Source organism: Dryobates pubescens, chromosome 5 (genome assembly GCF_014839835.1).
Source record: "Dryobates pubescens isolate bDryPub1 chromosome 5, bDryPub1.pri, whole genome shotgun sequence".
NCBI lineage: Eukaryota > Metazoa > Chordata > Aves > Piciformes > Picidae > Dryobates > Dryobates pubescens.
This window is the reverse complement of record NC_071616.1, coordinates 45,947,976-45,974,556: the sequence shown is the minus strand read 5'-3', so window position 1 is coordinate 45,974,556 and position 26,581 is coordinate 45,947,976. Positions and strand designations below refer to the sequence as shown.

The following is a 26,581-nucleotide window of genomic DNA, read 5'->3' as shown; positions in this document are numbered from 1 at the left end:
CGTGTCCAAAGTGGCCCCCAAGTTAATCCCTTTTAGTATGGTCAGAGTTTAGAGCACTCATTTTAGAGCCAACGATCACCACAAGGCTTCCTTCCTCTGCTCTGCGTTTTGGGTCTCAATCCCCGTCGAAAAGAAATGAAGATAAAAACCGAGCCCAGAAACCTCCTCCAGCAACTCGCAGCTCCCAAGGGAAGAGTCAGGCATGGCTAGCACTTGGAAAATGCCCAGGGTCTGACAAGTCTTCCTTGCTTCCTTCCTCCACACCAAGCATCTCTCCCTCTCTCCCTCTCTCCCTCTCTCTCTCCCCCTCGAGCTTGCCACAGGAAGAGCTTCCTCAACCCCCGGCCGGATGCCTCAAAGATTTCAGTCGTCGTCGTCGTCGCCGTCGGTGGTGGTGGTGTTTTTTCCTCTCCACAAGCTCTGTTTGGCAGCAGGGCTGACTCATCCTGCAGCTTTATGCTTCCCTCCACAGCACCCACACAGCTCCCCACAGTGATGGCAGGCCCTCAAGGGGAGGTAGCAGCACATACAGGGAGCCACGAAGGAGAGGGCCACCAGCGCCAACCAGCGCAGGCAGAACTTGTCGTCGCTGGTGTCGCACGAGCAGGGGTCGGAGAAGTCTCCTTCCGAGTCTGACATGCAGTGATAGAGCATGCTCTCTGCACACAGCATGCAGCTGACTTGGTAGATGCATCTCTTGATGGGGTCTGGGGCGTCCTGGCACTTGCCTCGCCCGTTGTCCTCGTGGTTGAACCTCTCCTGGCAGTAGACGCAGCGGGAGCGCTCCCCCTCCTCTTTCCTCCTCTTGGAGCTCTTCAGTTTGGACGAGGAGGGCTGAGATTTAAATACCACAGAGCTCTTGGAGTCTTTCAGGGAGTTGGACTTAGTTCCATCCCCACAGGGGTATAAATAGTCAGGCTTTTTACTGTCTGCTTTAGAAAAGGGGGGGTGTGAGTCTGCCTCCTCCCTCTCCAGCTCGCTCTTCCACATGTCGGGGTGCCGGTAGTCCGCATACCGCCGGATCAGGATGTCCCGAGGGTTGATCCTCACAATCTCATCTTCGTCCTGGAAGCTGACGTGCCTGAGGGACTTCAGGGGCACCTGCAAATGGCAAAGCACAGGGTCACCCCAGGGTAAGGGCTGGGAGGGACCTCTGGAGATCATGGAGTCCAAGCCCCTGCCAGAGCAGGAGCAGAGAACCCAGCACAGGGCACACAGAACACATCCAGAGGGGGCTGGAAAGGCTCCAGAGAAGGAGACTCCACAACCTCTCTGGGCAGCCTGCTCCAGGGCTCTGGGACCCTCCCAGGGAAGAAGTTCCTCCTTGTGTTGAGATGGAACCTCCTGTGCTGCAGTTTCCATCCACTGCCCCTTGTCCTATCCCAGGGTGCAGCTGAGCAGAGCCTGTCCCCTGCCTCCTGACCCCCAGCCCTCAGCTATTGATAGACATTGATCAGATCCCTCTCAGCCTTCTCCTCTGCAGACTGAACAGCCCCAGGGCTCTCAGCCTCTCCTCCCCAGGCAGTGCTGCAGTCCCTTCAGCATCCTTGGAGCCCTCCCTTGGGCTCTCTCCAGCAGATCCCTGTCCCTCCTGGGCTGGGGAGCCCAGAGCTGGATGCAATATTGCAGAGGAGGTCTCAGCAGGGCAGAGCAGAGGGGGAGGAGAAGCTCCCTGGCTCTGCTGGCCACACTCCTCTGAATGCACTCAAAGCAAGGCAAGTTCCCTAGAGCAGAGCCCCCAGTTTATGCCAATCCACAGCTCAAGGCAGACCAGCAAATTTCTAAGTGGTGGTTTTTGCTTCCTTGCTTCCTGAAGACACAAATTCCAGCTCCTTTTACTGCTGAGAGAACTCCTAGGCCTCTGGAAGCAGGGAGCCTTTAGCATCAGCTGAGGACCATCACCTGTGGTACTCCTTCCTGGCTTTGTAGTCCCTCAGCAGAGCTCTGGTTCCTTTGGTGTCCACATCAAACTCGATCCTGCTCCTTGGACTGCTCTCCAATAGAGGTTTTCCCATCTCAGAGTGGCAGCTGCTTCCACAGAGCAGTGGCACCTCAGGTGCCAGCCTTTCAGCTCAGTGATGATCCCTTGACACAGGATCCACTCCCTGACACAGGATCCACTCCCTGACACAGGATCCACTCCCTGACACAGCCACTTGGAGTCTCTCATGCTCTCTAGAAGCTTTCCTTTATTCCTGCTTCAGGGTTTCAGACTCCCTCCACTTACAGACTGACAGAATGCTCTGGGTTGGAAGGGACCTCCCAAGCTCACCCAGTCCAACCCCCTGCAGCCAGCAGGGACATCCCCCACTGGATCAGGTTGCTCACAGCCCTGTCCAGCCTCACCTGGAATAGCTCCAGGGATGGAGCCTCAACCACCCCCCTGGGCAACCTGTGGCAGTGTTCCAGCAGCCTGCTGGTGCAGAGCTTGTTCCTCACATCCCCTTTTGCAAGAGGGCATTGAGCTACTTGCTCTCCAAGCTGTGTTCCAGGCAAGGATTTTGCCATGGGAAGAACATTCAGCACTGTGATCCATCACTGACAGTGGCTTCTGAAGGCATCTCCCCTCAGCTGATATGAAGTACTTAACCCCACTGTGTTTAAAGGCCTGGCAGGCAGACACTGAAGTGCTTTTTGACTTGTCAGCTGGTAATGAATTTACCATAATTTAAGACCATTTAGCTCAAAAGGCACCAAGAAGGAACACACTCAAAGCAAATGAAGCTCTGCCTTATGGTGACAGGACACAGGGGCACAAAAGACTTGAAGGTAGCTAAGGGTCTCCTCCCCCTCTGCTCTGCCCTGCTGAGGCCACATCTGGAATATTGTGTCCACATCTGGGCCCCTCAGGTCAAGAAGGACCTCAGGGAACTGCTTGAGAGAGTCCAGCACAGAGCCCCAGAGCTGCTGCAGGCAGTGGAACATCTCCCTGTGAGCACAGCTGAGGGAGCTGGGGCTGGGAGCTGGGAGCAGAGGAGCCTGAGGGCTGCCCTCATGGCTGGGGACAAGGATGTGCTGGGCTGGAACCAGGCTCTGCTCAGGGATGGCCAAGGACAGCACAAGGGGCACTGGGGGCAAGCTGGAGCAGAGGAGGTGCCAGGGGAACAGGAGGGAGAGCTTCTTCCCAGTGAGGGTGGTAGAGCCTGGAGCAGGCTGCCCAGGGAGGCTGTGGAGTCTCCTGCTCTGGAGCCTTTCCAGCTCTGTCTGGATGTGCCCTGCCCTGGGTGCCCCTGCTCTGGCAGTGGGGGTTGGGCTGGATGAGCTCTGAGGTCCCTTCCAACCTGGCCCTCAACAGGCCCAGGCAGGAGGCAGCCACAGCCTCCCTGGGCAGCCTGTGCCAGAGCCTCAGCAGCCTCCTGCTGAACAACTTCTTCCTCAGCTGCAGTCTGACCCTGCTCTGCCTCAGCTTCAATCCATTCCCCCTGGGCCTGTCTCTAGACCCCCTGATGGAAAGTCCCTCTGCAGCCTTCCTGCAGGATCCCTTCAGCTCCTGGCAGCAGCTCTGAGGTGCCCCTGGAGCCTTCTCCTCTGCAGGCTGCACAGCCCCAGCTCCCTCAGCCTGTGCTCACAGCAGAGCTGCTCTGGAAGTGTTCACCACTCTGAACTTGCATTCTGCTTTGACTTCTGTCACCAAGCTGATGCTACAAAGCTTCCCATGTGTCTGCTTCTAGGAGTAAGACCTAAAACAATTATTACCCAACTCACAATTAAATCTGCTCCCTACTGCCTGCCAAACCTGTCAGTCCCTTAAGGCTGAGAACAAAGCAAGCTGTGGATTGCTGAAGGAGAAGCTGCCACAGGGCTCTGCCCATCTAAGCCTGCCTCAGCATGACCTCTTGTACAGAGCTGTCTGCACCTCAGCCTTCCTCACATCAGAGGGGCATCAGTGATTCAAAGAATCTGTTTACCAAGAGCTGAAAGCTTTTCCTGCCTTCCACTGATCTGCCTGCTGCACCAAAGTTGACTCTTCTGGCTCAAGTGGGAGATTTGAAAGCATCCAACAGTGCCTCAATGAAAATGCTGAGGAGAAGTGCTGCCCTGTGTCATGCACCCAGGACACTGCTGGGGAAGCTGCTTCTCAGCCAGTCAGGATTCATGGGACCAAAGCCCAGCCCATGACCAATGACCATTTCATGACCCAATTCAAGCAGCTTTGTCACAGCATCTCAGAATGGTCTGGGCTGGAAGGGACCTCCAAAGGTCAAGGCTGCAGCTACAGAAGTCAGGAATACAAAAATCTGACTTCAAGTGGCAGATTTGTTGAGGCAGTCTGTCCACAGCACCACAGGACATCAGGGGCTGGAAGGGACCTCCAGAGAGCATCCAGCCCAACCCCCCTGCCAGAGCAGCATCACCCAGGGCAGGCTGCACAGGAAGGCATCCAGGTGGGGTTGGAAAGGCTCCAGAGAAGGAGACTCCACAACCTCTCTGGGCAGCCTGCTCCAGGCTCTGCCACCCTCACTGTCAAGAAGTTTCTCCTCATGCTGAGGTAAAACCTTCCATGTTCAAGCTTGAAGCTGTTGTTCCTTGTCTTATTCCTGTGCACCACCAAACAGAGCCTGGCACCTTCCTCCTGACCCCCAGCCCTCAGCTATTGATAGACATTGATCAGATCCCTCTCAGCCTTCTCCTCTCCAGACTGAACAGCCCCAGGGCTCTCAGCCTCTCCTCCCCAGGCAGTGCTGCAGTTCCTTCAGCAGCCTTGGAGCCCTCCCTTAGGCTCTCTCCAGCAGATCCCTGTCCCTCCTGAGCTGGGGAGCCCAGAGCTGGATGCAATATTCCAGGGGAGGTCTCAGCAGGGCAGAGCAGAGGGGGAGGAGAAGCTCCCTGGCTCTGCTGGCCACACTCCTCTGGCTGCCCCCCAGGATCCTATTTCAAGAGTCTGAGAGCACACCACCACACAGAGGGCCTCAGCTCTGGTCAGACACCACAGGCTGTGCTGTTAGAGCAGGCAAGCAAAGGCAAGAGTGCTGCTTCTGCTGCTGTCTCACCTGGTTGGGCTGGCTAGGCAAACAGGCTCTCCTGCTGCTGAAATCCTCCAGTGCTGAAGGCCTTAAGTTGGCACTGCTGTAAGGGTCACTGGTCACCACAGTGTCCTGCTGGAACAGGTGATCTTTCATCAATGAACCTGATGTGTTTTCTTGAGTAGCCTGCAGGAGAGAGCAACAACTCCCTTGAAATGATTTCTGCACTGGGACAAACCAGAACCAAACCCTCCCCAGATTCACCCAGACCTGCACTTAGCACTCTGCAGGACCTGGGATGGGCACAAGGGCTTTCAAATGCATCTTTGGCAGGTGTGGTCAGTAGGTCCAGAGGGGTTCTCCTTCCTCTCTCCTCTGCCCTGCTGAGGCCACATCTGGAATCTTGGGTCCAGTTCTGGGCCCCTCAGGTCAAGAAGGACCTCAGGGAACTGCTTGAGAGAGTTCAGCAGAGCCACAAAGATGCTGCAGGCAGTGGAAGATCTTCCTTATGAGGAGAGCCTGAGGGAGCTGAGGGCTCTGGAGCTTGGAGAGGAGGAGCCTGAGGGTGAGCTCCTTGCTGGTGCTAAAGCTGTGCAGGGTGAGTGCCCAGAGGCTGGAGCCAGGCTCTGCTGGGGGATGCCCAATGCCAGCACCAGGGGCAGTGGTGGAAGCTGAGGCAGAGGAAGTGCCATGGACACAGGAGGAAGAATTTTGTCCTTGTGAGGGTGCCAGAGCCCTGGAGCAGGCTGCCCAGGGGGGTGTGGAGTCTTCCTCTCTGGAGATACTCAAAAGCTGCCTGGATGTGTTCTGTGTGACCTGCTCCAGGTGCTCCTGCTCTGGCAGGGGGTTGGACTGGATGATCTCTCCAGGTCCCTTCCAGCCCCTCACATTCTGTGACTCTGTGATTTCAGCAGGCAACTCTCTCAGCCCCAGAAGACAGAAAGAGCTCCTGCTCACACCACCTGGGCATCGCAGATCCCTGCCTGTAACTCAGTTGCCCAAAGCAGTCTGAGGAAGCTTTTGGGAAGGCAAGATCAGCCTCTGAGGCTATTCCTTCTCTAAGCACCCAGGAGACTGCCAGCATCCACAGCTATGCACTGGGAGCAAACCAACAGCTGGTGAGGCTGAGCAGAGGAAAGCTGGGCAGACCTTTGAACAAAGGAAAAGGAAGATCAGCTGGAAAGGAAGAGTCAGACTGCCTCAAGTGAAATACCTAACTACAAGAGGTGTGTGTTAAACAACTGATGACTGCCTTTGCCATGGAGCTTCCATCAGGCAACTTGATGCAAGACTGAGACCATGTGGCAGGGCAGTGAGGTATCCAGGGGGTGTGTGCCCCTCAAAAGAAGGAACAGGAAGCCTCTTTGGGGGGAATGTTGGCTTGGAAGATGATGCAGCCTCTGGAAAGAAGAGAAAACCAAAGAGTTCCTGTGCCTTAAGCTGAGCCGACTGGGGCTTACTTTAGATTCATAGAACCAACCAGGCTGGAAAAGACCTCAGAAATGAGGCATTTTAGGGGCAAAAAAGTGCAATAAGAGACATTTTAGGGGCCAAAAAAAAGTGCAATAGGAGACTTACTTTAGGGGCAAAAAAGTGCAATAGGAGACTTATTTTAGGGGCTAAAAGTGCAGTATGTGACTTACTATAGGGACAAAAAGAGACATTTTAGGGGCAAAGAGTGGAATATGAGACATTTAGGGGCAAAAAGTGCAACAAGGGACATTTTAGAGGCAAAAAGGTGCCTGATGAGATCTATTCCAGCAGCAAAAGAGAAGTGCACTATGAAGCCCATTCCCAGCAGGAGCTGCTCCTGCTTGCACATTGCCCAGTGGCACCAAACCTCTGGGCTCAAAGCACAGAAGAGCTGCATCCAGAATGAGGAAGAGATGCCTGCAACTATTTTTGGGCTGAGGGCTGTTCTAAATGCTTACAAGGAGAAACTGCTGCAGCCAGGAACACACCTCAGAGCCCAGGGTCACTGCACTGAAACAACCAAGCACTGCCTGCCCAACACAGAGGATGTGCAGGAGTATCCTAGTGTCAGTCAGGGTTGGAAGGGACCACAAGGATCATCTAGTTCCAACCCCCCTGCCATGGCAGGGACACCCCACACTAGATCAGCCTGGCCAGAGCCTCATCCAGCCTGGGCTTAAACACCTCCAGGGACAGGGCCCCAACCACCTCCCTGGACAACTCATCCCAGGGCTTCACCACTCTCATGGGGAAGAACTTCCTCCTCACCTCCAGCCTGAATCTCCCCACCTCCAGCTTCATTCCATTCCCCCTAGTCCTATCACTGCCTGAGATCCTGAGCAGTCCCTCCCCAGCCTTCTTGTAGCCCCCTTCAGATACTGGAAGGCCACAATTAGGTCTCCTGGGAGCCTTCTCTTCTCCAGCCTGCACAACCCCAACTCCCTCAGTCTGTGCTCACAGCAGAGCAGCTCCAGCCCTCTGCTCCTCCTCGTGGCCCTTCTCTGGACACCTTCCAGCACCTCCAGATCCTTCCTGAGGCAGAGGCTCCAGAACTGGCCCCAGAGCTGCAGCTGTGGTCTCAGCAGAGTGGAGCAGAGGGGCAGAATCCCCTCCCTGGCCCTGCTGGCTCTGCTTCTCTTGCTGCAGCCCAGGCTCTGCTTGGCTCTCTGGGCTGCAAGTGCTCCCTGCTGGCTCTGCTGAGCTTCTCCTCCCCCAGCACCCCCAAGTCTCTCTTCTCAGGGCTGCTTTCCAGCCAGTCCCTGCTCAGCCTGGAGTTGTGCCTGGGATTGCCTCCACCCAGCTGCAGGACCCTGCCCTTGGTCTTGTTGAGCCTCCTGAGGTTGGCTTGTGCCCAGCTCTGCAGCCTGTCCAGGTCCCTCTGGATGGATCCTTCCCTCCAGCTGTCTGCTGCCCCACACAGCTTGGTGTCAGCAGCAAACCTGCTGAGGGTGCACTCAGTGCCAGTGTCCATGGCACCCACAAAGGTGATGAACAAGCCTGGTCCCAGGACTGACCCCTGAGGGGAGCAGCTCCTGCTGGGAATGTGTTTCACAGTGCATTTCTGCTGCTGAAGGAAGTCTCAGGTTCAACTTTTTCTCCTCCTGAAGTGAGTTCCATGTTGCACTTTCTGCCCCTGAAATGTCTCAGGATTGGACTTTCTGCTCCCAAAATAACTTTTCAATTGGACTTTTTGCCCTTGAAGTGTCTCCTATTGCACTTCTTGCCTCTAAAATCCCTCTCCTATTGTACTTGTGCTACTAAAATGTTTCAATATTGAACTTTCTGCTGCTAAAAGAAGTCTCCTGTGGCACTTTTTGCCCCCCAAATGCCTCAGTGCTGCGCTTCCTGCTGCTGAAGGGAGTTTCATGCTGCCCTTTTTGCTGCTAAAGTAAGTTCCATGTACCACTTTCTGCTGCTGAAATGAAGTTCACCTCACACTTGCTACTCCCAGAGCCTCTCACATTGCAGGTTTTGCTGCTGAAGTGTCTCCATACTGCACTTTGTGCTGCTAGAGCAAGCTTGAGATTGCACTTTTTGCCCCTAAAACGTCTCACATTGCACTTTCTGCTCCTCAAATGAGCTGCACCCTGTACTTTTCCTCCCCAAATGCCTCAGCACTGCACTTGCTGCTGCTGAAACAAGTTCCACCTTGCACTTTTTACTCCTAAACCCTCCCAAATTGCACTGCTAAAGGTTCTCCTGTTGTGCTCTTTGCTGCTGAGATCTCTCAGTGCTGCACTCTTTGCTGTGACAAGAAGTTTGAAGTTGCACTTTTTCGCTCCCCAAGTGTCTCATCTTGCACTTTTTGGCTGCTGAAATAAGTCTCACACTGCACTTTTTGCTCCTAAGATGTCTCAGTCTTGCACTTTTTGCTGCTAAAATAAGCTTCATGCATCAATTCCTGCTGCTGGAGTAAGTTTCACCTTGCACTTTTTACTCCCCAGATCTCCCATATTGCACTGTTTCACCCTAAAATGTCTCACTATTGCACACTTCCTGCTAAAATAGTTTTCACCTTGCACTTTTTACTCCCCAAATCTCTCTTACTGCACTTTCTTGCTCCTAAAATGTCTCACTATTGCACTTTCTGCTGCTGAAGTAAGTTTCACCTTGCACCTTTTACTCCCCAAATCTCTCTTATTTGCTCTTTTTCACCCTAAAATGCCTCAACATTGCACTTTGTTTGCTGCTGAAGTAACTTTCATCTTGCACTTTTTACTCCTCAAACATCTCCTGCTGCACACAACCCCCACACTGCCCCAGCTGTTAGCAGCTGGAGTGGGCTAGGGAGAAGGATGAGACCTGCAGACACTACTCCTCCTCCCATCCAGGGGGAAAGCAGCCAGGAGCAATCCCTGCAACAACTCCCATTGCTTCCAGTCCTTACAGGTCATTCACAGGTTTTCCTTCCTCAAAACAAACTCTCTACACTCCAGAGCAAGCAGAACACTTGCACATGCTCCCACAGGCAGCTCCACAGCTCCCCTTGGCAGTCCAGAAGGGCTGCAGCTCATAGAGGACAGAGGTGCTGAGCATCTTTTCCAGGGCTAACCAGTGGGGCAGACACTGCCATGCTGTTCAGTGTCTTTATTGATGATCAGGACAAGGGGATTCAGTCAGTAAATGTGCAGGTGACAGCAAGCTGGGGGCAGGAGCTGATCTGTTAGAGGGTAGGGCAGCTCTGCAGAGGGACCTTGCCAGGCTGGGCAGATGGGCAGAGCCCAACAGGATGGCATTCAACAACTCCAAGTGCTGGGAGCTGCACATTGGTCACAACAACCCCAGGCAGTGCTACAGGCTGGGGTCAGAGTGGCTGAGAGCAGCCAGGCAGAGAGGGACCTGGGGGGACTGGTTGATAGGAGGCTGAACATGAGCCAGCAGTGTGCCCAGGTGGGCAAGAAGGCCAATGGCATCCTGGCCTGCATCAGGAATAGTGTGGTCAGCAGGAGCAGGGAGGTCATTCTGCCCTGTGCTCAGCACTGGTTAGGCCACACCTTGAGTCCTGGGTCCAGTTCTGGGCCCCTCAGGTTAGGAAAGATGTTGAGATGCTGGAAGGTGTCCAGAGAAGGGCAACAAAGCTGGGGAGGGGTCTGGAGCACAGCCCTGTGAGGAGAGGCTGAGGGAGCTGGGGTTGCTTAGCCTGGAGAAGAGGAGGCTCAGGGGAGACCTCATTGCTCTCTACAACTGCCTGAAGGGAGGCTGTAGCCAGGTGGGGGTTGGTCTCTTCTCCCAGGCAGCCAGCACCAGAACAAGAGGACACAGCCTCAAGCTGTGCCAGGGGAGGTTGAGGCTGGATGTTAGGAAGAAATTCTTCCCAGAGAGAGAGACTGGCCATTGGGATGTGCTGCCCAGGGAGGTGGTGGAGTCACCATCCCTGGAAGTGATGAGAGAGGAGCCTGGCTGAGGCCCTTGGTTGCCTTGGTTTAGCTGCTCAGATGGTGCTGGGCTGGGCTGGATGATCTCTGAGGTCTCCTGCACCCTGCTCTGTGCTCTGAGAGCCCTGGGAACAAGGATGCTGCTGTACTGAAAGCACACTGAGCTCAGGAGCAAAGATGCAGAAGTTTGCCCCCACCCAGAGCTCAGTTTGGCACCTTGAGCAGCCAGCCCATGAGACAGAGCTGCACACATCCCCCCTTCCTTCCCTGCAGGCCTGAGCCACCACAGCCCACAGCCTCCGGGCTCCTATCAGCTGTGGAGCAGCCTGGGCCAGCTCCCAGTGCACAATGGCACTCTGCTCTGCTCCCAGCTGCTGCTGCAGCCATTCCTGGCCCATGCTTGCCAAGAGCTGCTCTCCACTCCTGGTTTTGTTCCCTTTGGGGTGGGCTTTGCCCCCTGCCCAGGAGCGCCGAAGCCGCTGGGCGCGGGCGAAGGGATGCTGGGTAAGGCGATAAACCGGCTCCAGCTGTAGCTCCCCAGCACAGCTCAAAGCCAGATGACAGCTGGAGAGAAAATGAAAACCAGGCCCAGCTCCTCTCTCCTCTTCTTCACATTTTTCTCTCCTGGCTGCTCCCAGTTTGCCAGAGAGGGAGAGAGAGAATTTGCCTGGCAGAGAACTCAACATTGTTCTGCGAGCACGGTTAAAAATACTCTGCTCTGACTCACTCCAGAGGCTGCACACAAGGATGGAGGGGAGACCACAGCCCTGCTGCAGCCCACTCCTTGCTTCTACCTCACAAGAAAGCTGGGGAGGGACTTTTGAGGGTGTCAGGGAGTGATTGGACTGGGGAGAATGGAGCAAAAGGAGGCCACGAGGAGGAGCAGAGGGCTGGAGCTGCTCTGCTGTGAGCACAGACTGAGGGAGTTGGGGTTGTGCAGGCTGGAGAGGAGAAGGCTCCCAGGAGACCTAATTGTGGCCTCCCAGGATCTGAAGGGGACTACAAGAAAGCTGGAGAGGGACTTTTGAGGGTGTCAGGGAGGGATAGGACTGGGGGGGATGGAGCAAAACTAGAAGTGGGGAGATTGAGATTGGCTGTGAGGAAGAAGTTGTTCCCCAGGAGGGTGGTGAGAGCCTGGCACAGGCTGCCCAGGGAGGTGGTGGAAGCCTCCTGCCTGGAGGTGTTTGAAGCCAGGCTGGAGGTGGCTGTGAGCAACCTGCTGCAGTGTGAGGTGTCCCTGCCCATGGCAGGGGGCTTGGGACTGGCTGAGCCTTGAGGTCCCTTCCAGCCCTGAGACTCCATGACGTGTGCATCTGTGTGTGGTGGGCTGGGTGGTTGATAAGCCAAACCTAGCTCTGGGTGGGTTGGGGGCTGTAAATCTGCTGTTGGATGCTAGCAAACACAAGAGACAGGTTTAAATGTGGTGGTCTTAACAAACCCAAATGATTCTAGCACAGGAGATTATTAGAATCATTTTAAATCATAGAACCAGAGGATCTGCCAGGTTGGAAGAGACCTCCCAGATCATCCAGGCCAACCTAGCAATGGCTAAGAGCATTCAGGATTCTTTCACCTAGGAGCCACACATGGCCAATAGATAAATGCACTAAGTATTGGCAATCTGTAGTGTTTGATCAGGTAGCATTTCCTTCTCCATCCAAACAGCACAGTGGGAATTATCTTACACTCCCTTGCAAGGGATGACTCTCAAGTGGTTGGTTTTGGCCAATAAAACATCTGTCAACTCTTCTGTCTGGGTACAAATGGAATGAAGATGTTGATGACAGAGTGCATTTGGAAACCATAGGATCACAGAATTGTCAGGGCTGGAAGGGACCTCAAGGCTCAGCCAGCTCCAACCCCCTGCCATGGGCAGGGACACCTCACACCACAGCAGGTTGCTCACAGCCACCTCCAGCCTGGCTGCAAACACCTCCAGGCAGGAGGCTTCCACCACCTCCCTGGGCAGCCTGTGCCAGGCTCTCACCACCCTCCTGGGGAACAACTTCTTCCTAGCATCCAATCTGAATCTCCCCACTTCTAGTTTTGCTCCATCCCCCCCAGTCCTACCACTCCCTGACACCCTCAAAAGTCCCTCCCCAGCTTTCCTGTAACCCCCTTCAGATCCTGGAATGAGGCTCAGGAAGCATTCACCTCCTCCTTGCATGCACCAAAGCCCACCAGAGATGCCTGTAAGTTGCAGGCCTTTTCCCTTCCATGTTCCTGTAGGAACAAGCTGAACTCTTTTGCTTCTCTCCCCTGCCTGTAATTTTTCTTCTGCCAGTAGTAGGAAAGTCAGAAGCAAACCCTGCTCCCCATCCTCACTGCTTCCCAACTGCTGAAAAAAATCTAGAGATGAATGTGTTGGTAGCCTATAAATAGCCCCAGGATGGCTGAGTCAACAGAGCCTGGAAGGAATTAAGGCTCAACAGCTCTGGTTTTCAGGTCTCAAAAGCAAGAGTTACACATTTTAGCATCCAGAACCCAGGTAAAAAAGCATCTGAGAATAAAAAGAATCAAATCTCATAGGGCACTCTTTTGCCCCTAAAATAAGTCTCACACTGCACTTTTTTGGCCCTAAAAGGCCTCAGATTGCACTTTTTGCCCCTAAAATGTCTCATATTGCACTTTTTTGCCCCTAAAATAAGTCTCCTACTGCACTGTTTTGCCCCTAAAATGTCTCTTACTGCAATTTTTGCTCCTAAAATAAGCCTCATACTGCACTGCTGTGCCACTCAAATGTCTCATATTGCATTTTTGCCCCTAAAATAAGTTGCATATTGCACTTTTTGGCCCTAAAATGCCTCCCATTGCACTTTTTTTGCCCCTAAAGCCTCACATTGCACTTTTTTGCTCCCAAACTGTCTCTTATTGCACTTCTTCCCCTTAAAATGTCTCTTATTGCACTTTTTGTTCCTAAAAGTCTCCTATTGCACTTTTTGCCCCTAAAATGTCTCTTATTGCACTTTTTGTCCCTAAAGTCTCCTATTGCACTTTTTGCCCTTAAAATGTCTCTTATTGCACTTTTTGTCCCTAAAGTCTCCTATTGCACTTTTTTGCCCCCAAAATGTCTCCTCTTGCCCTTTTTGCCCCTCAGATAACTCTCCTCTTGCATCCCCTGCTGCTGAAATACTCATTCAAGTCAATCTGAGCTTTTGGGGTCTTTCCCAGCCCAGCTGGGTGAGCTCCAGAGCAGGAAGCTGCTATCTGGTAGGGGACAAGGATCTGAGGCAAGCTGTGAAGGAGGAAGGCAAAGTGCCTTGAGCCAGCTGCTTGCCTGCTGCCTTCAGCCTGCCTGGCTTGACACCAGAGCAGCCAAACTTCCTCCCCAGGCCAGTTCCCGGTGCAGATTTCCACCTGGGTGTGCAGAGAGCTCTCTGTGGCCCCAGAAGGCAAACACTGCAGGAGCTCAGACAGCTCTGCACCAGCTCCTTTGTGCAGCTCTGCTTGCAAGGGGCTTAGCAAGGCTGAGGCTGGCTGAGTGGCAGCAGCAGTGAGCACAGCCTGCATGCCCTCAGCAGCTGAGAGGGACTGTGAGCAGGGAAGCAAGGCTCACAGGCAGCTGAAGGGAAGGTGGGGATCCCATACTAAGAGCTGGACTGGAGTTGTCAGCAACAGAGAAGGTAAAGAAGCTCTGAGGGAGCTGTAGGCCCTCTTCTGGAACCTCTCTGTCAGCTTCATCTCCTTCCTGTGGTGAAGGCTCCAGAGCTGCACACAGCACTCCAGGTGAGGTCTCATCAGAGCAGAGCAAAGTGGCAGAATCACCTCTCTGGCTGTGCTGGCAATGCTGCCTGGATGCAGCCCAGGCTGCCCTTGGCCTTCTTGCTGCAAGCTCACACTGCCTGCTCCTGGCCAGCTTCTCAGCCACCAAATCTCTCAAGATGATGCAGGCACACAAGAGGTGATGCAGGAACAGAAGAGGTGATGCAGGCAGACAAGAGGTGATGCAGGTACAGGAGAGGTGATGCAGGCAGACAAGAGGTGATGCAGGCAGACAAGAGGTGATGCAGGCAGACAAGAGGTGATGCAGGCAGACAAGAGGTGATGCAGGAACAGAAGAGGTGATGCAGGTACAGGAGAGGTGATGCAGGCAGACAAGAGGTGATGCAGGCAGACAAGAGATGATGCAGGCACACAAGAGGTGATGCAGGAACAGAAGAGGTGATGCAGGTACAGGAGAGGTGATGCAGGCAGACAAGAGGTGATGCAGGCACACAAGAGGTGATGCAGGCACACAAGAGGTGATGCAGGCAGACAAGAAGTGATGCAGGCAGACAAGAGGTGATGCAGGCAGACAAGAAGTGATGCAGGCAGACAAGAGGTGATGCAGGCAGACAAGAGGTGATGCAGGCAGAGAAGAGGTGATGCAGGAACAGAAGAGGTGATGCAGGTACAGGAGAGGTGATGCAGGCAGACAAGAGGTGATGCAGGAACAGAAGAGGTGATGCAGGTACAGGAGAGGTGATGCAGGCAGACAAGAGGTGATGCAGGAACAGAAGAGGTGATGCAGGTACAGGAGAGGTGATGCAGGCAGACAAGAGGTGATGCAGGCAGACAAGAGGTGATGCAGGCAGACAAGAGGTGATGCAGGCAGACAAGAGATGATGCAGGCAGACAAGAGGTGATGCAGGCAGACAAGAGGTGATGCAGGCAGACAAGAGATGATGCAGGCAGACAAGAGGTGATGCAGGAACAGAAGAGGTGATGCAGGTACAGGAGAGGTGATGCAGGCAGACAAGAGGTGATGCAGGCAGACAAGAGGTGATGCAGGCAGACAAGAGGTGATGCAGGCAGACAAGAGATGATGCAGGCAGACAAGAGGTGATGCAGGCAGACAAGAGGTGATGCAGGCAGACAAGAGGTGATGCAGGCAGACAAGAGGTGATGCAGGCAGACAAGAGGTGATGCAGGCAGACAAGAGGTGATGCAGGCAGACAAGAGGTGATGCAGAAACAGCAGAGGTGATGCAGGCAGAGAAGAGATGATGCAGGCAGACAAGAGGTGATGCAGAAACAGCAGAGGTGATGCAGGCAGACAAGAGATGATGCAGGAACAGCAGAGGTGATGCAGGCAGACAAGAGGTGATGCAGGCACACAAGAGGTGATGCAGAAACAGCAGAGGTGATGCAGGCAGACAAGAGGTGATGCAGGCACACAAGAGGTGATGCAGGCAGACAAGAAGTGATGCAGGCAGACAAGAAGTGATGCAGGCAGACAAGAGGTGATGCAGGCAGACAAGAGGTGATGCAGGCAGACAAGAGATGATGCAGGCAGACAAGAGGTGATGCAGGCAGACAAGAGGTGATGCAGGCAGACAAGAGGTGATGCAGGCAGACAAGAGGTGATGCAGGCAGACGAGAGGTGATGCAGGCAGACAAGAGATGATGCAGAAACAGCAGAGGTGATGCAGGCAGACAAGAGGTGATGCAGGAACAGCAGAGGTGATGCAGGAACAGCAGAGGTGATGCAGGAACAGCAGAGGTGATGCAGGCAGACAAGAGGTGATGCAGGCAGACAAGAGGTGATGCAGGAACAGGAGAGGTGATGCAGGCAGACAAGAGATGATGCAGGCACACAAGAGGTGATGCAGGCAGACAAGAGGTGATGCAGGAACAGGAGAGGTGATGCAGGCAGACAAGAGGTGATGCAGGCAGACAAGAGATGATGCAGGCACACAAGAGGTGATGCAGGAACAGCAGAGGTGATGCAGGAAGACAAGAGGTGATGCAGGAACAGCAGAGGTGATGCAGGAAGACAAGAGGTGATGCAGGAACAGCAGAGGTGATGCAGGAACAGCAGAGGTGATGCAGGCAGACAAGAGATGATGCAGGCACACAAGAGGTGATGCAGAAACAGCAGAGGTGATGCAGCTACACTTTTCTCCACTGTGCCACCAACCAACTTGGTAACTAAAGGGAGCCACAGCCATTTGCTCCAACTCTGTCATCCTTATGCAGAACTGCAGCAGCTAGACAGCATAATCAAGAGGTAATTAGTTTCCTCTAATCTCATTAGGCCTGCAGAAATTGCCCCATTATTAATTGCTGCCACAAAGGCTGTTTAAGCAAGGCTTTTAAATGCTGATTAAAGATTGCATTAACTCTGGCACACACTTCCTTCCCTCTGTCAAAAGTCTCCATTCCTATTTTAAGTCCCCCATATCTACTATTTATAGCAATTTCACTTCCAAACTGCCTCAAAATAAAGCAAGCTAAATAAAGAGCAACAGGTGGCTGCCCAGCCAACACTGCACATTGCTTCTACCATCAAATGGGAAGAAACAGGAGGCTCCTCTGCATCCCCACTGCATTGCAGTATCCTTCATAAAGCCCTGACTCTCAGTCTCCCACCATAACTTGATTCCTTACCCCTGAGATCAAAGTAGGGCTGCTGAGGGCATGATCCATCCAGAGGGACCTGGACAGGCTGCAGAGCTGGGCCCATGACAACCTCAGGAGGTTAAACAAGGCCAAGGGCAAGGTCCTGCAGCTGGGTCAGGGCAATGCCAAGCACTGCTATAGGCTGGGCAGGGACTGGCTTGAGAGCAGCCCTGGAGAAAAGGACCTGGGGGTGCTGGGGGAGGAGAAAGCTCAACAGGAGCCAGCAGTGAGCACTTGCAGCCCAGAGAGCGAAGCAGAGCCTCGGCTGCAGCAAGAGAAGTGTGGCCAGCAGGGCCAGGGAGGGGATTCTGCCCCTCTGCTCCACTCTGCTGAGACCACAGCTGGAGCTCTGGGGCCAGTTCTGGAGCCCCTAGCACAGGAAGGCTCTGGAGGTGCTGGAAGGTGTCCAGAGAAGGGCCATGAGGATGAGCAGAGGGCTGGAGCTGCTCTGCTGTGAGGACAGACTGAGGGAGCTGGGGTTGTGCAGGCTGGAGAGAAGGCTCTGAGGAGACCTCATTGTGGCCTTCCAGGATCTGCAGGGGGCTCCAAGAAAGCTGGGGAGGGACTTTTGAGGGTGTCAGGGAGTGATAGGACTGGGGGGGATGGAGCAAAAGTAGAAGTGGGGAGATTCAGGTTGGCTGTGAGGAAGAAGTTGTTCCCCATGAGGGTGGTGAGAGCCTGGCACAGGCTGCCCAGGGAGGTGGTGGAAGCCTCCTGCCTGGAGGTGTTTGCAGCCAGGCTGGATGTGGCTGTGAGCAACCTGCTGTGGTGTGAGGTGTCCCTGGCCATGGCAGGGGGGCTGGGACTGGCTGAGCCTTGAGGTCCCTTGCAGCCCTGGCAGCTCTGTGGTTCTGTGATTCTCCTGAGCTGCTGTTGCAGGGGTTCTACACTGCACCCTTCCACATCCATGAAGAATTTCATGTTGCAGGAATTGCAGAACCCTTCCCCTCCACAAACCATCTAGGAACTGCTATCTGCTCTCTGTCACTAAGACTCCCTGAGTCACCTTCTTGCTTTATCAGCTCCATTTGACTTTAATTATCTGACCTGTGAAATGTGAGATGTGTTTGAATGAAGCCCAGGCTGCCCCTGAAGCTCTGCACAGGGAAGCAGAGCTGAGCAGCACCAGGCAGCAGCAGGATGCTCCTGTTACACTGCAGCCATTCCTTCTACACAGCATAGGATGCCTTGGGTCAGGAGGGACCTCCAAAGCTCATCCAGCCCAAGCCCTCTGCAGCAAGCAGGGACAGCCTCCACTGCATCAGGTTGCTCACAGCCCTGTCCTGCCCCTGAACAGCTCCAGGGATGGGGCCTCCACTGCCTCCCTGGGCATCCTGTGGCAGTGTTCCAGCAGCCTCCTGCTGCAGAACTTGTTCCTCACATCCAATCTCAATCTGCTCTGCTCTCATTTCAAACCATTGCCCCTGTCCCTGTCCCTGCAGGCCTTTGGGAGCAGTCCCTCTGCAGCCTTCTTGGAGCCCCTTCAGGTCCTGGCAGGCTGCTCTTAGGTCTGCCTGGAGCCTTCTCCTCTCCAGGCTGAACACCCCCAGCTCCCTCAGCCTGTGCTCATAGCAGAGCTGCTCCAACCCCCTGAGCATTTTCCTGGCCCTTCTCTGGACCCTCTCCATCAGGTCCAGGTCCTTCCTGTGCTGAGGGCTCCAGAGCTGGCTGCAGCCCTGCAGGTGAGGTCTCCCCAGAGCAGAGCAGAGGGGCAGGATCCCCTCTCTCCAGCTCTGCTTTGGATGCAGCCCAGGCTGCCCCTGGCCTTCTGGGCTAGCAGTGCACCCTGTGGGCTGCTGTCCAGCTGGACCCATGACTCTTCTTTCCTCTGGCTTTTGGATTCTATGCATTCTTGGCCACTCCCAGGCAGTGCTGCAGCATCTTTGGGGGCTTTGCCTAAAGCATCAGAATGCTGAGGCAGAGCAGGAGGTGTTTGCCATTCCTGTCACTGTGACCTACAGAAACTGAAGGATCAATGCAAAGCTGAACCTCAGCAAGTGCCTGCTTTAGCTTCTCTGTACTTTGAAACCCCTCTGAACTTCCACCCTTGCACTCCTCTCCCAGCATCCTCTCAGCTCTGAGCACACAATGGTCACTGCAGTGAGACCTTGGCAAGCAAACAGGATCTGCAAGTAGAAGCAAGAAGATTCCTCATCCCTTTGCTGTGTCTCAGTTTGTTTGGTTTCTTCATTGCCCAGCAGAATCTTTCATGCTCCCAGGGGCAAAAAGAGGACCCAGAACAGGACTTAAAAATTAAACCCAGGCTGGTTAATCATCCCATTGATTACATGTTGACTGCCTGGGTCAGGACAGAGGATCCTACAGCTGCTGGAGAGCTGTTCTGGAACTCTTAGCAGGGGCAGGAGGTTTTGCTACTGCTCTTATCTTGCTCTCACTCAGGAAATCAAAAACCATCCCAGGGATTTCAGGACATTTGCACAATTAATGTGGGACAAAAAAGAGAAGGCTTACTTGAAGGCAGTCCTCTGCCACTTCAACCTCATTCTGGGAGGGTGCATAACCTACAGGGGAAAAAAACAGAATCAAACAAACCAAGCCCCAAAGGCACAACACAGCACACAAGGTTATTGACTTCTGATTTACAGCTCACTGCTCCCAGCAGCCAGAGCCCTCTGCAGCATCCAGCTGGGACACAAGGAAGAAGCTTCCTTTCTTTTTCTGACCAGTAGCCAGCTGTCTTTCAGGGGCATTCTGCTGAGCACCACTCAGTGCTGCACTCTTGGCTTCCTACACTGAGTGTTGCCAGCCTCACAGAATCACAGAGCTGTCAGGGCTGGAAGGGAGCTCAAGGCTCAGCCAGTCCCAACCCCCCTGCCATGGGCAGGGACACCTCACACCACAGCAGGTTGCTCACAGCCACATCCAGCCTGGCTGCAAACACCTCCAGGCAGGAGGCTTCCACCACCTCCCTGGGCAGCCTGTGCCAGGCTCTCACCACCCTCATGGGGAACAACTTCCTGACATCCAGTCTGAATCTCCCCACTTCTAGTTTTGCTCCATCCCCCCCAGTCCTATCCCTCCCTGACACCCTCAGAAGTCCCTCCCCAGCTTTCTTGGAGCCCCCTGCAGATCCTGGAAGGCCACAATGAGGTCTCCTGGGAGCCTTCTCCTCTCCAGCCTGCACAACCCCAACTCCCTCAGTCTGTGCTCACAGCAGAGCAGCTCCAGCCCTCTGCTCCTCCTCGTGGCCCTCCTCTGGACACCTTCCAGCTCTCCTCCAGACTGGACAGCCCCAGCTCCCTCAGTCTGTCCCCAGGCTCCTCTCTTGTTCACACCTTTACTGTGAAAGCATTTTCCAGGTGCCATCAGAAGCACAGGAGGCCATTCTTGTCCATGCAAGCATTCTGGAAACTCCAGGCAGATAGATGTGGTTGGCAGGAATGCAGAGAGTGCTGCATTTGACTATCAATCAGCAGAAACTGGGACTGTGAGAGCCTGGGAGAGAGAGGGAAGAGGCCTCACGTGCTCTCTAATTACTTCTCTTGCAGGGAGAGGGATGACATCAGCACAATCCATAAAGAAGCCATTCCTCTCTGTCAAGAAGCATTTCCCCTGCAGAAATGATGCTCCCTCTGCAAGGATCACACACTGAGCAAATCCCTGCACTTGCAGCACACCACAGAATATTTAGGTTGAATTCCTGCCTTTCAGTGACTTTTCCCAAGGCAGAAGGAGCTGTTCCCTCCATTCAGCAGACACCTGTGCTCTGTCCTGCCCTGCTCTGCTCTGCCCTGCTCTGCCCTGCCCTGCTCTGCTCTGCCCTGCTCTGCTGTGCCCTGCTCTGCTGTGCCCTGCCCTGCTCTGCTGTGCCCTGCCCTGCTGTGCCCTGCTGTGCCCTGCTCTGCTCTGCTCTGCCCTGCTCTGCTCTGCTCTGCTCTGCCCTGCTGTGCCCTGCCCTGCTCTGCTCTGCCCTGCTCTGCTCTGCTCTGCTCTGCCCTGCTCTGCTCTGCCCTGCTCTGCTCTGCCCTGCTGTGCCCTGCTCTGCTCTGCTGTGCCCTGCTCTGCTCTGCTCTGCTCTGCCCTGCTCTGCTCTGCCCTGCCCTGCCCTGCTCTGCCCTGCTCTGCTCTGCTGTGCCCTGCTCTGCTCTGCCCTGCTCTGCTCTGCCCTGCTCTGCTGTGCCCTGCTCTGCTCTGCTGTGCTCTGCTGTGCCCTGCCCTGCTCTGCTCTGCCCTGCCCTGCTCTGCTCTGCCCTGCTCTGCTGTGCCCTGCTCTGCTCTGCTGTGCCCTGCCCTGCTCTGCTGTGCCCTGCTCTGCTGTGCCCTGCTCTGCTCTGCTCTGCTCTGCTCTGCTCTGCCCTGCTCTGCTCTGCTCTGCCCTGCTCTGCTCTGCTGTGCCCTGCTCTGCTCTGCTGTGCCCTGCTCTGCTCTGCCCTGCTCTGCTGTGCCCTGCTCTGCTCTGCTCTGCTGTGCCCTGCTCTGCTCTGCTCTGCTCTGCTCTGCTCTGCCCTGCTCTGCTCTGCTCTGCCCTGCTCTGCTCTGCTGTGCCCTGCTCTGCTCTGCTGTGCCCTGCTCTGCTCTGCCCTGCTCTGCTGTGCCCTGCTCTGCCCTGCTCTGCTGTGCCCTGCTCTGCTGTGCCCTGCTCTGCTCTGCTCTGCTGTGCCCTGCTCTGCTCTGCTGTGCCCTGCTCTGCTGTGCCCTGCTCTGCTGTGCTCTGCTCTGCCCTGCTCTGCTGTGCCCTGCTCTCCTCTGCTCTGCTGTGCCCTGCTCTGCTCTGCTGTGCCCTGCTCTGCTCTGCCCTCCCTCTCCAGCAACACATTTTATCATTTCAGATGAGAATTGAAGCTTGATGATCAGAGGCTCACAGGATGTCAGGGGTTGGAAGGGAGCTCTGAAGATCATCCAGTCCAACCCCCTGCCAGAGCAGGAGCAGAGAATCCAGCACAGGTCACACAGAACACATCCAGATGGGGCTGGAAAGGCTCCAGAGAAGGAGACTCCACAACCTCTCTGGGCAGCCTGCTCCAGGGCTCTGGGACCCTTACAGAGAAGAAGTTCCTCCTCATGTTGAGCTGGAACCTCCTGTGCTGCAGTTTCCATCCACTGCCCCTTGTCCTATGCCAGGGTGCAGCTGAGCAGAGCCTGTCCCCTGCCTCCTGACCCCCAGCCCTCAGTTATTGATAGACATTGATCAGATCCCTCTCAGCCTTCTCCTCTCCAGACTGAACAGCCCCAGGGCTCTCAGCCTCTCCTCCCCAGGCAGTGCTGCAGTCCCTTCAGCAGCCTTGGAGCCCTCCCTTGGCCTCTCTCCAGCAGATCCCTGTCCCTCCTGAGCTGGGGAGCCCAGAGCTGGATGCAATATTCCAGGGGAGGTCTCAGCAGGGCAGAGCAGAGGGGGAGGAGAACCTCCCTGGCTCTGCTGGCCACACTCCTCTGGATGCCCCCCCGGACCCCCTTGGCCTTCTTGGCCCCCAGGGCACATTGCTGTCCCATGCAGAACTTGTTCCCCACCAGCACTCCCAGGTGCTTCTCCTTGGGGCTGCTCTCCAGCAGATCCCCTCCCAGCCTGTCCTGCTGCAGGTTATTATTGCTTCCAGGGGCAGGACTCTGCTCTCATCCTTGTTGAACCTCAGCAGGTTCCTCTCTGCCCAGCTCTCAGTCTGTCCAAGTCTCTGAATGGCCTCACAGCCCTCAGGTGTCTCAGCCAAGCCTCCCAGCTGGGTATCTTCAGCCTGCTCACTGCTTTCCATCAGGTCAGCTGCCCCTGTCACTGTCACAGTCAAGTTTTCTACTGTCTGATACAAACCTGCCCTCAGCACTACTCTGTCAGTAAGCAAGCAAAACCAGCTGGAAGCTTTTGCAGATGCAAAGGGAACTCAATGGGTCTAAAGTCACTCAGCTTCAGAGCTTATCCTCCAAGAACAGAGCTTGTGAGAGTAAGATCCAAGTAAGACATTGCAGCCCTCCAGCTTCCTCCATTTGCTCATCTCTAAAGAAAGGAGAGGCAATGGTTTTTATTATGCTGGGCTTGGGGTTCAGGGCAACCCCAGGCACTGATAGAGGCTGGGCAGGGACTGGCTGGAGAGCACCCTGAAGAAAAGGACCTGGGGGTGCTGGGGGAGGAGAAGCTCAACAGGAGCCAGCAGTGAGCACTTGCAGCCCAGAGAGCCAAGCAGAGCCTGGGCTGCAGCAAGAGAAGTGTGGCCAGCAGGGCCAGGGAGGGGATTCTGCCCCTCTGCTCCACTCTGCTGAGACCACAGCTGGAGCTCTGGGGCCAGTTCTGGAGCCCCTAGGACAGGAAGGATCTGGAGGTGCTGGAAGGTGTCCAGAGAAGGGCCAGGAGGAGGAGCAGAGGGCTGGAGCTGCTCTGCTGTGAGCACAGACTGAGGGAGTTGGGGTTGTGCAGGCTGGAGAGGAGAAGGCTCCCAGGAGACCTAATTGTGGCCTTCCAGGATCTGCAGGGGGCTCCAAGAAAGCTGGGGAGGGACTTTTGAGGGTGTCAGGGAGGGATAGGACTGGGGGGGATGGAGCAAAACTAGAAGTGGGGAGATTCAGATTGGCTGTGAGGAAGAAGTTGTTCCCCAGGAGGGTGGTGAGAGCCTGGCACAGGCTGCCCAGGGAGGTGGTGGAAGCCTCCTGCCTGGAGGTGTTTGCAGCCAGGCTGGAGGTGGCTGTGAGCAACCTGCTGTGGTGTGAGGTGTCCCTGCCCATGGCAGGGGGCTTGGGACTGGCTGAGCCTTGAGGTCCCTTCTGACCCTGCCAGCTCTGTGACTCTGGGGCTGCCCTCCCCAGCTCTGTGAGCCAGCTGCAGGCCCTGGCAGGGCTGGCACTCCCGGGATGCCAGGGGCACTCATCAAAACCTCCACCTGCCCTAAGGCAATGCCCATCCCGCAAGGCTGGCGGCGTTTAAGGGCATGCAAAGCGCTTTGGCTCCTCTCATTCCGGCACAATCAGCATCCCCAGCCCCGCCCCCAGCCCCGCCCCAGCCCCACCCCAGCCCCTCCCCCAGCCGCCACGCTGTACCTTGAGAAATGTCCTCTACAGCTCTCCGGATGCCTCTGTCAAAGGCTCTGGCATCAGCAGGGCTCTGAAAGGTGAGGCCAAACTTCTTGTCATCGATCTTCCAGTGGTAGAACGTAGGAGTAACTTTGTTGTAAACCAGGTCCTTCTTCAGCGTGCACTCCAAGACCACCTTGCAGGCAGCAGAAGAGAAGGGAGGGAAAGACATCAGTGAGCGATGCAGGGGCGGCTGGCGAGCGGGGAGCAGGCGGTGCTGCACGGCCTGCCAGCAGCCAGCGCCACAGCTGAGCGCAGGGCTCTCACTTGGAAGCTCCTCCTGTGACAAGGAGGCAGTTAGCACTTCATTCACCATCAGGGCTAGCTCAGGCGCTGGGTGGTGTGGGGTAAGGACACTGCTGGTGTCACACCTCCTGCAAGCACTTCTCTCTCTGCAGACCTGCTGGGTGCCCAGCACAGGAAACAGCTTCCCCCCCAGCAAGCAGGACTGTGCTGATGGCCAGCACTGAGCCCCCAGCACAGGAAGGATCTGGAGGGGCTGGAAGGTGTCCAGAGCAGGGCCACGAGGAGGAGCAGAGGGCTGGAGCTGCTCTGCTGTGAGCACAGGCTGAGGGAGTTGGGGTTGTGCAGGCTGGAGAGGAGAAGGCTCCCAGGAGACCTCATTGTGGCCTTCCAGGATCTGCAGGGGGCTGCAAGAAAGCTGGGGAGGGAGCTTTGGGGGTGTCAGGGAGGGACAGGACTGGGGGGATGGAGCAAAACTAGAAGTGGGGAGATTGAGATTGGATGTTCTTTGAACACTGGAGGTGTCCAAGAAAGGCTTGGGGGTGGCAGTGGGAGCCATGGGTTAGCTGCCAGGAGGGGTTAGGGATTAGGTACTAGGCTGGACTGGATGATCCCTGAGGTCTTTGCCAGCCTGGCTGACTCTGTGATTCCCACATCCATGCAGCTAGAAGAGAGCTGCTGCAAGCACAGCCAGAGCGAGCAGCAGAGCTGCCCAGGCTAGGAGGCAGTGCAGCTGCCTGCTGTGAGCAGACTGGCTGGAGCCAGGGCCAGGAAGGTGAGTGTCATAAAGGAGGAAATGTGCAATTATGTCCCAGCCTTCCTGAAACAGCCTGGCATGCCCCGAGGAGATCCAGACAACCCCAGCACAGCAGTGCAGAGCATTCCATCTCCTCAAGGAATTCATGGCACCCACACCTTGATTTCCCTGGGCTCTGCTCTGAACCCCAGGAGAGGTTTTAGATAGCTTGGGACTGCACCAAGCCTCAGGGAGTTCCACAGGCAGCAGGGCAGGGACTGCCCCCTGAGCTGGGCACTGGGGAGGCCACAGCTCCAGTGCTGGGGGCAGCTTTGGGCACCTCCACACAGGATGGACATGGAGGGGCTGGAGGGGGTGCAGAGAAGAGCAACTGAGCTGGGGAGGGGCCTGGGGAATGAGTCTGAGGGAGCTGGGACTGTGTGAGGAAGAGGAGGCTGAGGGGAGACCTTATCACCCTCTGCAGCCACCTGAAAGGACAACAGAGAGAGGCTGCTGCTGGTCTCTTCTCACAGGTATCAGTGTGGGACAAGAGGGAAGGGCCTCAAGCTGCAGCAGGGGAGGTTCAGGCTGGACATCAGGAAGAACTCTTTGACATCAAGAGTGGTCAGGCACTGGAACAGGCTGAGCTGGTGGAGTCCCCATCCCTGGAGGTGTTTAAAGGCTGCTCAGATGTGGAGCTTAGCAATGTGGTTTAGTGCTGGCTCTGGGAGGTTAATGGTGCTGGACCTGATGCTCTCCAGGCTCTCTTCCAACCTGAGTGACTGTATGAAGGCTAAAGCTGCCTCAGCAACCTGAGCAACCTCTCAGGCATATAAAGAAAGAAGGAGAAACTCCTCCAACAAGGAGCTGCCATATTTTGATGCTCAGTCCCAAAGTCTGCACAGCTGCCTCACAGACTGAGCTCCAGCTGCTGGCACTCTCTAAAACCTTACAGTCACAGAACTGTCAGGGCTGGAAGGGACCTCAAGGCTCAGCCAGCTCCAACCCCCTGCCATGGCCAGGGACACCTCACACCACAGCAGGTTGCTCACAGCCTGGCTGCAAACACCTCCAGGCAGGAGGCTGCCACCACCTCCCTGGGCAACCTGTGCCAGGCTCTCACCACCCTCCTGGGGAACAACTTCTTCCTCACATCCAATCTGAATCTCCCCACTTCTAGTTTTGCTCCATCCCCCCCAGTCCTATCACTCCCTGACACCCTCAAAAGTCCCTCCCCAGCTTTCTGACACCTTCCAGCACCTCCAGATGCTTCCAGTGCTAGGGGCTCCAGAACTGGCCACAGTGCTGCTTGGTGTGGTCTCAGCAGAGGGGAGCAGAGGGGGAGGATCACCTCCCTGGCCCTGCTGGCTCTGCTAAGGTGGGGGGCAGCTGAACACAAGACAGGACACTGACACAAGAAACCCAACCCAAGCTCTTTCAAGAGCCTGAAGGTTTGCTATACATGTTTGTGCTAACATGAGCTGGATGTGGGACAGCAGAAGGAGCAGAGACATTTAAAGGCTTCTCCCAGAAGTGGAAATGAAACCAGGCCTGGCCCAGAGGAAGCAGGAGAGGAAGTGCAATGAGAGCAGGACCCTGCTGGCTGGGCCACTGTCATGTGGCTGTGGGAGCACCATGAAGGCAGCCCTGGTTCAGTGCTCAGCACTTCCTGACCCTCAGGTGTGCAGGAGAGCTGTGCACCTTGAGAGCACCAAGAGAACATCCTCAAGGCCCTCCAAATGCAACTCAGCTCCTCCAAAGCAGGCTTAAAACAAGCTCTGAAGGGAAGTACTGCAGAGTGAGGAAGGAAGTGCAGGTGCAGAGAGCTGTGCAGGAACACAGGGTGCTGTGCTGAGCACTGTGCTGAGCACTGTGCCGAGCAGAAAGCGCTGAGTC

The 26,581-nt window shown here is 55.4% G+C and overlaps 1 protein-coding gene across 1 annotated transcript in view; it reads right to left on the bottom strand.

The window, feature by feature from the left end:
* Positions 1–26,581, bottom strand: part of SPRED1 (sprouty related EVH1 domain containing 1) — a 71,555-nt gene continuing 44,974 nt past the window's right edge. Inside the window, exons 3-6 of the mRNA XM_054162123.1 lie at positions 23,674–23,842; positions 19,165–19,214; positions 4,992–5,150; positions 1–1,101 (exon numbers count right to left, since the gene is read on the bottom strand). Of these exons, the coding sequence (XP_054018098.1) occupies positions 442–1,101; positions 4,992–5,150; positions 19,165–19,214; positions 23,674–23,842 (1,038 nt within the window). The 3' untranslated portion in view covers positions 1–441. The remainder of the gene's footprint in view (positions 1,102–4,991; positions 5,151–19,164; positions 19,215–23,673; positions 23,843–26,581) is intronic.